Source organism: Electrona antarctica, assembly GCF_951216825.1.
Source record: "Electrona antarctica genome assembly, chromosome: 1".
NCBI lineage: Eukaryota > Metazoa > Chordata > Actinopteri > Myctophiformes > Myctophidae > Electrona > Electrona antarctica.
In genome coordinates, this window is record NC_136806.1 from 9,670,339 (window position 1) to 9,687,290 (window position 16,952).

At 44.8% G+C, this 16,952-nt stretch overlaps 1 protein-coding gene across 1 annotated transcript; it reads left to right on the plus strand.

The window, feature by feature from the left end:
* Positions 1 to 1,929: 1,929 nt before the first annotated feature.
* On the plus strand, positions 1,930 to 13,800 carry mmp14b (matrix metallopeptidase 14b (membrane-inserted)). The gene is made up of 9 exons (XM_079510221.1): positions 1,930 to 2,074; positions 2,739 to 2,861; positions 5,316 to 5,623; positions 9,772 to 9,933; positions 10,860 to 11,023; positions 11,133 to 11,271; positions 11,582 to 11,732; positions 12,148 to 12,263; positions 12,873 to 13,800. Exons 1-9 carry the CDS (start codon positions 1,965 to 1,967, stop codon positions 13,334 to 13,336), a joined length of 1,737 nt encoding a protein of 578 aa, XP_079366347.1. The 5' UTR covers positions 1,930 to 1,964; the 3' UTR covers positions 13,337 to 13,800.
* The last annotated feature ends 3,152 nt before the right edge of the window (positions 13,801 to 16,952 follow it).

Consider the following 16,952-nt stretch of genomic DNA (forward strand, 5'->3'; position numbering starts at 1 on the left):
GGGCGTGTGTGTGTGTGAGAGACACTGTGGACCCAGGTTCACGCCAGGGAGTGTGTGTGTGGAGGAGGAGTACATCAAAGTGGTTTTGGCTTTCACTGCACTGAGTCACAACAGCCTCAGTGTTGTTTTGGGCTCCTGTTTAAAAGGTAAAGTGGTAATGCTATAGAGGCGAAACTAGCGGGGGAGGAGGAGCGGTTGGGAACGTAGACTCTCTCTGGCACTGGTCCAGATGTCACTGGTCCAGATGTCACTGGTCCAGATGTCAAACCAGCAGCACCACAGCTTGGTGGGGTTCCAGAGGGATTGGATAAGGTCAAGTTTAAACCATTCTGGGCGGGAACCCCTTTTGGTGTTTTAAAGCATTTATGTTATACTTTAGCTATTGAAAAATAGCAGATCTACAAGCTCATAGCGCGGCACCGAGTGCCGTGCTACGAGCTTCTAGATCTGCAGTTTTTGAGAAATCGTGAAAATGTGGCGCAAACCTTTGAATATATATTCTTTCAGAGTGAACATTTGTAACTCAGATCTTTGCTTCTGGGAGGTCCCTGGAACAACATATTTTCAGATGGGCATATTACATATATATTTGGGGGTCCTTGACATACATACAGAAACATAAGGTTTTTCAGAAAACTGTCATGATTTAGAAGACATCTTTAAATTTCGACGTCAGGCCTAAATGGTTAAACCCAGTCCAGTCCCAGAGACCTTCAACGTGTGTGAGTGTGTCACAAGACAGTAATTCATGTGTATGTACCTAAATATTTGGAAAACACCGAAACGCAAACAAGTAGCCACACCATATACAGTCAGTATCTTGTGGACACTGAAAGTTAATCTGTAACCAAGCAAGGGAAATTCCTCGGTGAGTTTCTGTCTTTGTTTGAATCCACTTTGGCTCAAAACCCAGCCTAAGGATTTCAGGTTTGACCTTCGCTTCATTCAGCTGTGTGGTTGCATAGCTCTGTATTTAGTCATTGACTGGAGTGGATCCAGGCAGTAGCTCATGAATGCCAAAAGATACAAAAACATAATTTCGGTCCCCTGTTTTCCCTGTCAAATGTGGAATTTGCTTTGATTGCAGTCAGAGTCAACTAATAGCAAATACATCCCACTACTACCCAGAGCTGCAGCTGTAAAAGTAACAATATTTCATCTGCAGCGCACAGAGCATTTCCTGATTCGGAGTTTGTCACATAACAAAAAAAACATCGCATGGATGCACCTGGGACGTATCCTCAGTGATGTATCCTGAGGTCAACGGGGTTTCGGGTCTCTCAACATCATACCCCTCACTCAGGCGACCCAGCCGGGAGTAATCAAGTCCCGACTTACGTCCCAGTAGCTACCCTCAATCAGTCCCACTAGGGAAAAACCAGGGGCACACAATCCATTGGAACTACTCCAGAACTACTCTGCCAGGGCTGGGAGGTACACATAATAATAACGATGAATCAATCGAGATATGGCATGTTTTCTGCATCTGCTTCTCATTCACTGGCTTTCGTTTCTAGAACAAAGTGATTCACTGAAGTGAACACAGTAAAACACTTGTTGTAAATCTATCCATTTGCAACACTTGAGTTAACGCATTTTGGGCGGGAACCCCTTTTGGTGTTAGCATTACGTTATGCTTTAGCTATTGAAAAATAGCAGATCTACAAGCCACCGAGTGGCGCGCTACAAGCTTGTAGGTCTGCTATATTTTAAAAATCGAAGAACGACTGACATGGAAACATAGCTTTTTCAGGAAACTGTCAGGATGTAGAAGACATTTTTAGAATCGTTCCCAGGTCAAAATGGGTTAAAGTAACTTACTGCAAGACAGAATAATATGCAGTAATTCTTATCGGTTTCCTAACAAAAGAGAATATTTCGCGAATGCTCACTTAAAAGGACCATTTTGTTTCTCTCCTCTCCAGTCGTGGCTGCAGCAGTATGGCTACCTGCCCCCAGGTGACATGAGGACTCACTCCCTCCGCTCGCCGCAGTCCATCACCTCCGCCATCGCGGCCATGCAGAGGTTCTATGGTTTGACCATCACCGGCTCCATCGACACCAACACTGTTGAGTAAGAACATACAATTACAATTTACAATTTAGGCATTTAGCAGACGCTCTTAATCCAGGGAGATTTACATTAAGCAAGAACAAAAAGCATGGCAATACATCATATACATAAAAAGTAGTTATCATGAAACATGCGTAAGCTAAGAGCGTAACAGTGGAATAGCTATATAATGAAACTATACATATAAACTATACATACTATACACACTATAAAGTGCTATGACTACATAAAATGCAAGTCTGTATAAGTCTGTATAAAATGCTATCTAAGTCTACATAAAGTTCTAAGGGGCTAGGGTAAGTGCTACGGGCCATGGTGGAGTCTGAAGAGGTGGGTTTTCAGACTATTGTATGGGAAGTGCATTCCATAGTTTTGGAGCCAGAAGGGAGAAGAGTTTGGGACGAATGGAGCGTGAGACATAAACGTACTATTGACTGTCGGAAACAAAGAATACATGCAGTTGACAAGTTTATTAAGGGAACATGATATGACATGATGTTCCCTTAATAAACCTTTCAACTGCATTCGAAGACAGTGTGCGGGAGTTTTTCTTTCTTTCTTCCTTTTTCTACTCACAATAAAAATGTCAGTCGCCAAACTGGTATGAGAAGTATTTCCTCCACCTGTGGGTGACCTGACCGCTCTCTGACTCTGTGTCTGGCAGGGCCATGAAGAGGCCGCGCTGCGGCGTGCCAGACAAGTTTGGCGCCGAGCTCAAGAGCAACCTGAGGAAGAAGCGCTACGCCATCCAGGGCCTGAAGTGGGACAAGACGGACCTCACCTTCTCGTAAGTGTGGCGGAATCCAGGCACGTGCACACATAGATAGATATGTATAGGCGCTATGAGCTATGAGCTTGTAGATCTGCTATTTTCCAATTTTTCAATTTTTGAAAAATCGTGAAAATATTTATTTCAGAAAACTGGAGGATTTAGAAGATTTTTTTTAAATTTTGAGGTCAGGCCTAAATGTGTTAACAGCAGCTTTTTGTTCCTCTAATCAAGATATGGCCATTGCTATTCACATCTTAAACCATTTAGACCTGGGAACTATTCTACAAATGTCTTCTAAATGCTGACAGTTTTCTGAAAAACCCTATGTTTCTATGTCAGTCGTTCTCAAACTATTTCATGTCAAGGAGCTCCAGAATTATCTGTATTTGGCCCACGGACCCCAATCTCAAAACATGTTGTTCCAGGGACACCCCCAGAAGCAAAGATAAAAAAGTTAAAAACGTTCGCTCTGAAAGAAAATATTAAAAGATATCCACCACATTTTTACGATTTTCCAAAAATAACAGCCCTGCAAGCTCGTAGCGCGGCACTCGGTGCCCCGCTATGAGCTTGTAGATCTGCTATTTTTCAATAGCTAAAGTATAACATAATGCTATAAACACCAAAAGGGGTTCCCGTCTAGAATGGGGTAAACAGTGATGTGCGTATTTTACTATAGTTTCTGCAAATACGTTAACTGACCAACCCCCTCCCTCCTCGTCCCCCCCCCCCCCCCCCCCCCCACGGCCCCCATTGATTCATTATATAGTCTAATGGCCCTTGGGATAAAGGAGTTCTGTGTCTGGGATAAAAACCTGTTACTGAATTTGCCCTTCTTAGAAAGACATCGAAAGACATAGACATCAAAGGGGGGCTTCAGCCCCTGCCCTTTTTTACCCGTCTGTAAAACAACTGCCCTCTCCTCTCCAGACCATGAATGAATGCAGCATTTACTGATGGTGAAAGAAATGCAAATTCCCCTCCTCTCCTTTCCTCTCCTTTCCAAATTCCCCTCCTCTCCTTTCCATGCCATACTGTATACGAGAGGGCTCCCTCCTCTCATCTCCTCTCCTTTCCATGCCATACGAGAGAATTGCTTTTTTCAGAACTCTCCTGATCTTGAACGCAGCATTTTGCGTTGAAAGAATTTGTTTTAGAAATCCATGTCATCACCGCATCTCCAGTAGCCAACGAGTGCGGGGTCGCGCCCTGGAAAATAGCCGATCTACAAGCTTGTAGATCGGCTATTTTCTTCCAAAAGTGCCCTCATACAGAATTTCAGCCCCCTGACTGCAAAAATAGCGGATCTACAAGCTCACAACGTGTCGCGCCACGACCCGTTGAGAGCTTGTAGATCTGATATTTTAGTCTAAAAGTGCCCTTTTACGGAATTTCTGCCTCTGTAACACTCTCTGCACGTCCCTGGTGGTCACGCTCCACAGACGCTGTCACAGCACCATGATGAAAACCCCCAAACGAACCCATTTCAGATTGTTTGAAACTTTGAAAGCATACAAATAATCTTTTGTGCGTGTGTGTGTGTGTGTGTGTGTGTGTGTGTGTGTGTGTGTGTGTGTGTGTGTGTGTGTGTGTGTGTGTGTGTGTGTGTGTGTGTGTAATGACATAATAACTGCACATTATGTCATTACTCATACTTTCAGAAATTCCCTTTGAAATGTCTGAAATATCAGCTTCTGTATAATATATGCGTTCTTCAGATGTCTTGTCCTTCTATCCTCCTTATCTTCTTCATTATCGCAATTAGTGTAATCTGCAATCAATGCCAGAAGCCTCATTTATACTTTTGAATAGTTCAAATGGCCAGTCTACAAGCTCACAACGTGTTAATGTAGATTGGCTAGTTGAACTATTCAAAAATGTTTTTCAAAATAGTAAAAAAAAGGCAAAGAAGTTTAGGGATAAGGGGTTTAGCGGTGACGATAATGGAGCCCTAGATGTGTATTCTTCTGTCTGGTGATACACTGTCTGTCAGCCTTGAAACGGCAAAATACATAGCAAATAATACACAAAAAGCCTCTCGACTGAGGGGAGGCAAAAAAACTAAAAACAATTAAGGCAAATGCCTTACTTTGGCTACAGTACATCCTGGTTGGCTGACAGCGTGGATATTATGTACCAACGTTGAAGTGGTCAGCGGTTACGGAGCACCTGAAACCAACCTGTGGTTTATCTGTTGAAGTCCATTCATCAGAAACACAGCCCACGTCATGACCACATGCTCCATCTAAACAGGAAATGTCATCACCACGTGTTGCTATTAAATCAATGCAAAAATGTTCTTGAAATAGACTAAAAAATGGTTAACGGCTTATTTTATACTTTGTTATACTTTTTGTATAATCATTAAATCAAGTAGTTTGAATAAGTGTTGCACGTCTAGTCACAACTTGTGAGACAAAGCATAAAAGCAAGCTTTACAAAAACACTCTCTCCATTTGTCTCTTTCAGCATACAGAATTACTCCCCCAAGGTGGGCGAGCACGAGACCCACGAGGCCATCAGGAACGCCTTCAAGGTGTGGGAGAGCGTCACGCCGCTGCGCTTCCGCGAGATCCCCTACAGCCACATCCGGGACAAGGTGGAGGAGTTCGCCGACATCATGCTCTTCTTCGCCGAGGGTTTCCACGGCGACGCCAGCCCGTTTGACGGCGAGGGGGGCTTCCTGGCGCACGCCTACTTCCCCGGCAAGGGGCTCGGCGGAGACACGCACTTTGACGCGGCGGAGCCCTGGACCGTTGGAAGCCAGGACCTGTCGGGTAAGAGACCGCTTCTATTAGATCAGTGGTTTAACCCATTTTGACCTGAGATTAGATTCTAAAAATGTCTGATTGAAAATTACAGTTTTCTGAAAAAGCTGTTTCTGTCAGTCGTTCTTCGATTTTTCAAAAAAATAGCAGACCTACAAGGTCGTAGCGCGCCACTCGGTGGCGCGCTATGAGCTTGTAGATCTGCTATTTTTAAATAGCTAAAGCATAACATAATGCTAACACCAAAAGGGGTTCCCGCCCAAAATGGGTTAAAACCCTTTTCACATCAAGGTCCATTATTTATTCTGGTCAGCGGTTACGGAGAACCTGCGAAACCAACCTGTGGTTTATCTGTTGAAGTCCATTTAGCAGAAACACAGCCCACGTCATGACCACATGCTCCATCTAAACAGGAAATGTCATCACCACGTCATGACCACATGCTCCATCTAAACAGGAAATGTCATCACCACGTCATGACCACATGCTCCATCTAAACAGGAAATGTCATCACCACGTCATGACCACATGCTCCATCTAAACAGGAAATGTCATCACCACGTCATGACCACATGCTCCATCTAAACAGGAAATGTCATCACCACGTCATGACCACATGCTCCATCTAAACAGGAAATGTCATCACCACATCATAAGAACCACATGCTCCATCTAAACAGGAAATGTCATCACCACGTCATAACCACATGCTCCATCTAAACAGGAAATGTCATCACCACGTCATCACCACATGCTCCATCTAAACAGGAAATGTCATCACCACGTCATCACCACATGCTCCATCTAAACAGGAAATGTCATCACCACGTCATAACCACATGCTCCATCTAAACAGGAAATGTCATCACCACGTCATGACCACATGCTCCATCTAAACAGGAAATGTCATCACCACGTCATGACCACATGCTCCATCTAAACAGGAAATGTCATCACCACGTCATCACCACATGCTCCATCTAAACAGGAAATGTCATCACCACGTCATAACCACATGCTCCATCTAAACAGGAAATGTCATCACCACGTCATAACCACATGCTCCATCTAAACAGGAAATGTCATCACCACGTCATCACCACATGCTCCATCTAAACAGGAAATGTCATCACCACGTCATGACCACATGCTCCATCTAAACAGGAAATGTCATCACCACGTCATCACCACATGCTCCATCTAAACAGGAAATGTCATCACCACGTCATAACCACATGCTCCATCTAAACAGGAAATGTCATCACCACGTCATCACCACATGCTCCATCTAAACAGGAAATGTCATCACCACATCATAAGAACCACATGCTCCATCTAAACAGGAAATGACGTCATCACCACGTCATAACCACATGCTCCATCTAAACAGGAAATGTCATCACCACGTCATGACCACATGCTCCATCTAAACAGGAAATGTCATCACCACGTCATCACCACATGCTCCATCTAAACAGGAAATGTCATCACCACGTCATCACCACATGCTCCATCTAAACAGGAAATGACGTCATCACCACGTCATAACCACATGCTCCATCTAAACAGGAAATGTCATCACCACGTCATAACCACATGCTCCATCTAAACAGGAAAAGGCATCACCACGTCATGACCACATGCTCCATCTAAACAGGAAATGTCATCACCACGTCATGACCACATGCTCCATCTAAACAGGAAATGTCATCACCACGTCATGACCACATGCTCCATCTAAACAGGAAATGTCATCACCACGTCATCACCACATGCTCCATCTAAACAGGAAATGTCATCACCACGTCATCACCACACGCTCCATCTAAACAGGAAATGTCATCACCACGTCATAACCACACGCTCCATCTAAACAGGAAATGTCATCACCACGTACGTCATCACCGCGGCCGACACAACCGTTTGCTTTTAGATGTGAGATAATAAACTGCTGACTGCACACGTTGCTCGTTTACTCTAAGCCACGGACCACCATTGATGACATTCAGCCTCTCAGACCCAAAACTAAAGAATATTTTGTTGTCGTTTGATACGATTTTGTCCACAATTCCATGCTGTGCTATTGCTGTTGGTATGTATACCATACATCAAAAATAACAATTCTTCTACATTCTCTAATTGTGTAGAAGTAATGCAGATGTTTAACCCATTTTGGGCGGGAACCCCTTTTGGTGTTAGCATTATGTTATGCTTTAGCTATTGAAAAATAGCAGATCTACAAGCTCATAGCGCGCCACCGAGTGGCGGGCTACGAGCTTGTAGGTCTGCTATTTTTGAAAAATCGAAGAAACATAGCTTTTTCAGAAAACTGTCAGGATGTAGAAGACATTTTTAGAATCTGATCTCAGGTCAAAATGGGTTAACAATAATTTAACTCTTGAGAGCGTAAAAGGACCATTTGGTTACCACCTCTCCGTCATTTAGCATGGGGACCACCTGGAACCCCCTCAAGGACCGCTGGTGGTCCCCGGACCACTGGTTGAGAACCACAGTATTATATTACTTAATGCCATACCGTGGGAGAAAAGGGTTAACTTCTGGGAGTTCCCAAACTGTTGGGAAATTCTTAGGTTTTTTTTGCCTTTGTCAACATAATATAAAGCAACAAGCCCTAACCTGTGTGTTTCTGTGAGTGAGCATGCTGATGTAGGAGAAAATAATGTTCAAGTGGTTTGTTTTGGGAGAGTAGCAGCAAGCACCAGATTCTGGCACCAACCAACTGCATGAGTCAAAAACCATCCTCACATGACCAGCAGGGTCTATTCTGAGAGTGACCTCCTACCAAATGTTAACAGCAGCTTTTTGTTCCTCTAATCAAGATATGGCCATTGCTATTCATCTTCAACCATTTAGACCTGGGAACTATTCTACAAATGTCTTCTAAATCCTGACAGTTTTCTGAAAAATCACACCTGTGTGAACTGAGTGGTGTAAGGTCTTATATAGACTGATCAGCTGTGGTCTGACACCCGTGTGAACTGGGTGACCATAGCAACCATGCTCATTTTTTGGTACGAACAGACACGTAAACTAACAAAGCCAGTTGTAGGAGTGGTTTACACCACTCAAAAAACCCTATGTTTCTATGTCAGTCGTTCTCAAACTATTTCATGTCAAGGAGCTCCAGAATTATCTGTATTTGGCCCACGGACCCCCATCTCAAAACATGTTGTTCCAGGGACACCCCCAGAAGCAAAGAACGTTAAAAACGTTCGCTCTGAAAGAAAATATTAAAAGATATCCACCACATTTTTACGATTTTCCAAAAATAACAGACCTACGAGCTCGTAGCGCGGCACTCGGTGCCCCGCTATGAGCTTGTAGATCTGCTATTTTTCAATAGCTAAAGTATAACATAATGCTATAAACACCAAAAGGGGTTCCCGTCTAGAATGGGGTAAACATCAACATATTAATATTTATATTTAATCCCCTTAATCCCAATCAACACAAATGTGTTACAGTTCAGGCATGATGCAGTCCTGGCATGACTTACAGTAATGTAATGATACTATGCAGGATAATGATGTGTTCATATTGTAATTATAAAACAAAAAGGACTACTAATGCTTTCCTCCAAAGACATGGTGTGTTATGGTATTTACATGATGTTAAGGTACTTGCATTGTCATGATCGTAATTACGTGTTCATGTGACCAGTGCAGTGTTGTCGTAGTAGTATGACAACACTGTCACGTCAGCACTAGGATAGCCTCGGAAACCCAGACGTTTTTATTTCCAGAGAGAGAAAAAAAAGTCTGGGACCGAGACCACTTCAATTCGGCATAGAGTAGCGCAAACGTCGATCACTCTCTGCTGATTTCTGATCGTCTGCACCTTTGTTAAATTGACACACACACACACACACACACACACACACACACACACACACACACACACACACACACACACACACACACACACACACACACACACACACACACACACACACACACACACACACACACACACACACACACACACACACACACACACACACACACACACACACACACACACTCCTCTCTATCCTGCCGGGAGCTGCCTATGCCATAGAAAGCATAGGTGGACCCCAGGCTAGTACTAGGATGATATATCGTGACATTACTTGATACTTACAATGCTTCCTATGGTAGGTAACGACGTGTTCCTGGTGTCGGTGCATGAGCTGGGCCACGCTCTGGGCCTGGAGCACTCCAACGACCCCTCCTCCATCATGGCTCCGTTCTACCAGTGGATGGACACGGAGAACTTCAGGCTGCCTGACGACGACCGGCGAGGGATACAACAACTCTATGGTGAGTTGTTGTTGTTATGGTGTCAATTCAGTGCAGTACACTTCAAAATGCCAATATTATAGAATCTCACACATCAACCCTACACTGGGCTGCTACCATCCACCATCTCACACATCAACCCTACACTGGGCTGCTACCATCCACCATCTCACACATCAACCCTACACTGGGCTGCTACCATCCACCATCCACCACATCAACCCTACACTGGGCTGCTGCCATCCACCATCTCACACATCAACCCTACACTGGGCTGCTACCATCCACCATCTCACACATCAACCCTACACTGGGCTGCCACCATCCACCATCTCACACATCAACCCTACACTGGGCTGCTACCATCCACCATCTCACACATCAACCCTACACTGGGCTGCTACCATCCACCATCTCACACATCAACCCTACACTGGGCTGCTACCATCCACCATCTCACACATCAACCCTACACTGGGCTGCTACCATCCACCATCTCACACATCAACCCTACACTGGGCTGCTACCATCCACCATCTCACACATCAACCCTACACTGGGCTGCTACCATCCACCATCTCACACATCAACCCTACACTGGGCTGCTACCATCCACCATCTCACACATCAACCCTACACTGGGCTGCTGCCATCCACCATCTCACACATCAACCCTACACTGGGCTGCTACCATCCACCATCTCACACATCAACCCTACACTGGGCTGCTACCATCCACCATCTCACACATCAACCCTACACTGGGCTGCTGCCATCCACCATCTCACACATCAACCCTACACTGGGCTGCTGCCATCCACCATCTCACACATCAACCCTACACTGGGCTGCTACCATCCACCATCTCACACATCAACCCTACACTGGGCTGCTACCATCCACCATCTCACACATCGTCTCTTTCCCCTCTGATAAAACCCTCGCAGGTGATGGATCAGGCGGTGGGCCTGTTCCGCCCCCTGTGACACCACACCCTGGAAATGACCCTGACCCCGAGACCCCCCCGACCTGGCCTCGCTTTGGTCCCAACATCTGCGATGGTCACTTTGATACCATCGGCATCCTCAGGGGAGAGATGTTTGTCTTCAAGGTGAGCTTGACTTTAGGCTGCGGAATGTTTGGCATTGAGCAATGCTGTCGTGTTCGTATAAAGTTGAACGGCAACAAACAAACCTCTGTCTCTGCTTTTCGTCTTTAAGGACAAGTGGTTCTGGAGAGTGCGGAACAACCACGTGCTGGACGGATACCCCATGCCGATTGGTCACTTCTGGAGGGGCCTGCCCACGCATATCAACGCTGCGTTTGAAAGGGAAGACGGGAAGTTCGCCTTCTTCAAAGGTGAATCCCAAATTTCACTTATCGGTATTCTTTGTGCAACCCTCTCTAGGGGCCCCTCTCGATCCCTTTCTCTTAACTCATTTTTGGCGGGAACCCCTTTTGGTGTTAGCATTATGTTATGCTTTAGCTATTGAAAAATAGCGCGCGCTACGAGCTTGTAGGTCTGCTATTTTTGACAAATCGAAGAACGACTGACATACATAGAAATATAGCTTTTTCAGAAAACTGTCAGGATGTAGAAGACATTTTTAGAATCTGATCTCAGGTCAAAATGGGTTAACAACCTCTGCCTGTCTGTGTGTCTTTCCAGGGGACAGATACTGGGTGTTTAGTGAATCCATTCTGGACGTTGGCTACCCTAAGAGCCTGACGGAGATGGGCACTGGGCTTCCCAAGGACCGGATAGACGCTGCACTCTTTTACACGCCGACTGGGCAGACGTACTACTTCAGGGGAAACAAGTTAGTCACATCTCTCTGTATAGTGCAGGCATTTAGTGGCAAGAATGGGCTTAACCTCGAAAACATTGTTTTTGTTTCATAAATATATATGGCAACATTTTCAAAAACATTTCAAGAACATTTTCAAAATGTAATTATGCTTTAAGCAGCATATGACGTGTTAAACTAGGGGTTTTTCATAAGTCTGAAACCATTGCAAGCATTTGTTTTGCACGAAAAACATTCCTTGGTCTAAAAACGGCCATAGCCACTTTTTGGCAATTTGATGACCTCATCACATTTGTGATGACGGCAATGGCCGTTTTTAGCGTAAATATTTTTCCTTTATGAGTCACTCTGGTCAAAGAATGCCTCACTGTTTATGTACCTTATAGTCTCTATTTCTCTGTCCTTCTCCGAATTATTCTCCATTTAGGTATTACCGCTACAGTGAACAGTCACGAGCTGTTGACGATGGCTATCCTAAAGACATCAGCGCGTGGCAGGGAGTACCAGACCATGTCAAGGCTACCTTCATGAGCAAAGACCAAGGTGAGGGACCTTTGTGTGCCTTCAACTATCCAGTTGTGTGTCCCCTTAAAGGAGAATTCCATCTTAGAAGGTTTTCTTACCTTTCTTACCTTTCTTTGTAGTTGTTACGTCCCCACCAAAGAGGTCCAGGTGTTATTTTGTGCAAAAGCTCCTTATTTGCTATTTCCCCTACCATAAGCCCTCAATGAATTGCATTGAATTGAATGGGAATTGAATGGGGCTATGGGGTGTTGTGCTAATTCGCTTATTTCCATCGAAATAAGTAGTAAAGTGTGCCGCTTGGGATATTATTTACATTATGAAGAGAGGATATATATACAAAATAATAATTTTGAGCGATGGAAATAAGCGAATTAGCACAACACCCCATAGCCCCATTCAATTCCCATTCAATTCAATGCAATTCATTGAGGGCTTATGGTAGGGGAAATAGCAAATAAGGAGCTTTTGCACAAAATAACACCTGGACCTCTTTGGTGGGGACGTAACAACTACAAAGAAAGGTAAGAAAGCCTTCTAGCATGGAATTCTCCTTTAAGTGTCTCATGCTTTCAGCACACACAGTGGCACATCTAAATAATACCATACGCATTTTCTTTTTGTCTTCAGCATACACATACTTCTATAAAGCCAACAAGTACTGGAAGTTCAACAACCAGATGATGCGAGTGGAGCCGGGCTACCCCAAGTCGGCCCTCCGCGACTGGATGGGCTGCCCCAACGAAGACCCCAAGACCGAGGACAGGGGGAGAGGCGGGGACGGCGGGGGCCACGACAAGGACAAGGAGAGGGAGAAGGACAAGGGGAGGGACCGCGAGGACAAGGACCCGAGCACCCGGGACAGGGAGAGGGACAGGGAGGACAGGGACAAGGGCCGCGAGGAGGAGGTGATCATCATCGAGGTGGAGGAGGAGGGCGGGGCGAGCGGGGGAGGAGGCGCGGCCGCCGTGGTGGTGCCTCTGTTCCTGCTGGCGTGTGTGATCCTCACGCTGGGAGCGCTGGTGTTCTTCCGTAGGTACGGCACGCCCCGCCGACTCCTCTACTGCCAACGATCCCTACTGGATAAGGTGTAGAGAGAGGGGGAGTATGGAGAAGGGGGGGGGGGGGGGGGGGTGGGGTTTAGAAAGAATGAAGGTGCGTTTTAACAGCGGGAGCGACAGCCTGGCGTATTTCCCGGAAGTGCGTTATTTGTCTTATCTATGTATGGGACCCGGCGACAACTACTGGCGATGATAGCAGGCAGAGTGGAGATAGTCTAAAAGTTGGCCTGAGGAACGTTGTTCAAAAACATGAAAATATGATTTTTTTTTGGACGACAATCAGTCCGGCGATAGCCAATCAAATTCATGTGTCGCTTTGTTGACCCTCCACGCGGAACGGTGATACGTTTACATTACATACAGCGGGAACGCAACGCCCACTAGGAGATTATTATCGCCTAGAGTCCCCGCTGTTCGCCCGCTGTTAAAACGTAGGGTGGGAGAGAGAGAGAGAGAGAGAGAGAGAGAGAGAGAGAGAGAGAGAGCAAAGAAAGAAAACGTTGGAACACGTTGGAACAGTGGAAGACGAATGAGAGAGAGAGAGAGGAAGTGAGAGGGCGAATGAAATGTAAAAAAATATATATGCTTTGAAGTTACCACTGCCAATTGAAACATTGAAGAGATTATTTTTTCTGTTTCTCTCCTCCATTCGATGCCTCTGTTTCCGTGCTCATACTCCTCCTTACTGTCTTTCAGTGTCTCTCTGTCTCTCTGTCTCTTTCCGTCGTGGTTGTTGTTGACGCCAGCTCATCGCTGTTTGTTTTAGCCTTTTTCAATGTCTTGTCGTTTGGTTTTTAGTTTTTTTTTCCAGTGGTCAATGTTCGTGTCCCGTGAATTTCAGCTTTGAACCTGCAGTGTTCCATGATGTCTCCGTTCTATTTTAACTGTACGAGTGCAACAGGCTGTTGATTGTTTTCTGCCCCCTTGTCAGGCCTCATACACACGTATCAAACACTTGTTTTTAATGGCCGCCACAATGCTTTTCCAATGGGAGTCACATGGTTTGACCAAACATTTGTGTTTGATGGTGTTCTGTTTGATGTTGTTCTGCCCCTCCCCCCCACCATCAAACAAAAATGTTTAGTCAAACCATGTGACTCCCATTGGAAAAGCACTGTGGCGGCAAAAAAAAACGACCTAACATTTGTTTGATGGTGTTTGATACATGTGTATGAGGCCTTAGGGTGTACACTACACTACACACACACACACACACACACACACACACACACACACACTGATGTAAGCTCAGTCAAACGTGCACGCACATTTTCATAGTAAAGTGGCAACTCGATAGAGCCAGTAGAAGCCATAAAAGGGAATAGCCGACACATTAGCCGACATCCTTATGAAGCATGAGAAAGACTCCTTTCGGAGTAGAGCTTTCGGAGTAGAGCAGTAAATAAATACATGTGTGTCTTTTTGTCTTTTAATGTTTATAATGATCAATGATGTCGTCATTATTATTATTATTATTATGACTATTACTATTGTTTTTGTTGTTGTCCTTCCATGTATAGAATGTTTTGTACATTGTCATTAAAAGGTCCTGCTGGACAGTGACATAAAGTGGCCTTAATTTTATATTTGGGGAAAGTGAATGGGGTGGGGTATGTTTTCTTGAAACTTGATTGTTTTGTTTGTTAAAAAAAAAAAAAAAAAAAAGTCCATCTCAAATGAAAATAAATTGAACATCTGAAAATGAGTCCCTTTTGTCATTGTACTTGTTTACAGTTTTTCAAGTCATGGTGCTTTCGTAGATCACTATAGCCAATACTGGGCCGGAATATCAGGAGTCTGAAACAATGATAACGATACTAATGATGATGATAATAATGATAACTATAGCTTTCTCATTGGGATTGTGCCTATTGTGTCTTTATCCACTTTTCTTTTCTTTTTTCTTCTTCACTTTTCTTACGAAATAAAGTCATTAAAAAAAATGCTCCAGTGCTTCGGTTTTCACTCGGTATGCCGTTCTCTTTTGCTGACTATCTCTAAACAAAATAAAAAAAGGTACATGCTACTAAGGAGCTATAGTTAGTTATAGTTAGTTAGCATGGTAACAACAGGTCTTAAAATGTTTAAGAACTGAGTATTTCTTCAGTATGCTACTAATCAAGCTACAAATTGCTGCCTGCTGAAGCCTTCAGCTACAGCTGTGTGTGTCCAACATATCAACAACACTGGACTCCACTCTCCAGCGTTCCTGGACCTCCAGGACCTTTTGCCTAATGATCACTACACTCTGCCTATAATGTTATAACTTTACGATGGTGTCACAACAACCGACAATAGCAGATCTACAAGCTCTCGGTGCACCGTCACGTCACACGATGGGGAGCATTTAAATGAAGCATTACTGGGAGCTCGGAAACTGGCAGGCCAGAAACTGGGTCGGAAAAAGCGAAGCGCATCCAAAGTCTTAAGTAGAAACAGAGACGAGGACGATTGTGTAAACCCACTGGCAGCAGGCAGCAGGAAAACATATCCAAGTCATAGGTTTATAGAGTGTGCACGTGTGTGTGTGTGTGTGTGTGTGTGTGTGTGTGTGTGTGTGTGTGTGTGCGCGTGCGTGCGTGTGTGTGCTGTGTGCCCATGTGTTGAACCAATAAAAACCTGTAATCAAACAGCACGCAAAGGCGTCTCCTCACTCCCATTTTAATGATCCCACTCACAAACAGCTGACATGCCAGTATATGAGAGAGAGAGAGAGAGAGAGAGAGAGAGAGAGAGAGAGAGAGAGCGAGAGCGAGAGCGAGAGCGAGAGCGAGAGAGAGAGAGAGGGGAAATGAATTAGTGACTCCATGATATGTTATGATTACAATGACGAGCTATATGCAGTTAAGTTGATGAGGTACTTTCCTATTGTGCTAAAATGATTTTGGGTGCCCGTTTGTTTCCATTATTTTTTGCTACAGTGCATTTGCTGGGTTGGGACTGACGGAGCGAGAGTCACGAGGCCTGGAGGGAGCGGGATGGGGCGGGGGGGGAGGAAGGAGGAGGAGGAGGAGGGTTAAGTCACATTTGGAAGCCAGAGATGGAGGAGAATTCCATGAGCAACATCTGGAATTCCGACTGCATCACCGTCCGGGGCCAGACGCCACAGCAGGACATGAAAGTGTGGAGTGTGTGTGGGAGGGGGGGGGGGGGGGGGTCGTTGGTTCGGGGGTGTTGCCAGTTTGGCTGCAGTAAATCAAGGTCAATCTGAGCTTCTTCCTTTTTGTTGTTGTTGTTGCTTTCAAGTTTCATTTTTGTATTCTTATTTTCAACTTTTTTTTGTTATGTACCTACTGTATGCTTGAGCATGCACGCGCAGAGTACTAGCCTATTTTCCTCAAAACCCAACTAAGACCGACCGACCTATATACGTGTACCATGGGCGCCAGCCAGAGCCTCTAAAAACTAGACTAAAATGTTAGGAAGGGACTAGTGGACAAGAGAACCAGTATAAGTCATTTTACACTTGGCTGCATGCTGAAAATAGCAGATCTACAAGCTCACAATGCGTCGCAACGAGACGCATTGTGAGCTTGTAGATCGGCTATTTTCAATAGATTTTGGACACATTTTGAACTTGTGAAATGGCACATTCTGCACAATGAGTACTTTTACTTTTAGTACTTTAAGTACATTTTGATGCCGATAC

Bases quoted from the DNA above. Each gene is read 5' to 3' on its own strand.
- mmp14b (XM_079510221.1), top strand. From the start codon at position 1,965: ATGAGGACTCACTCCCTCCGCTCGCCGCAGTCCATCACCTCCGCCATC. The intron at 11,024-11,132 runs GTGAGCTTGACT...TTCGTCTTTAAG, and splicing joins GAGAGATGTTTGTCTTCAAG to GACAAGTGGTTCTGGAGAGT. The intron at 11,733-12,147 runs GTTAGTCACATC...TTCTCCATTTAG, and splicing joins TACTACTTCAGGGGAAACAA to GTATTACCGCTACAGTGAAC.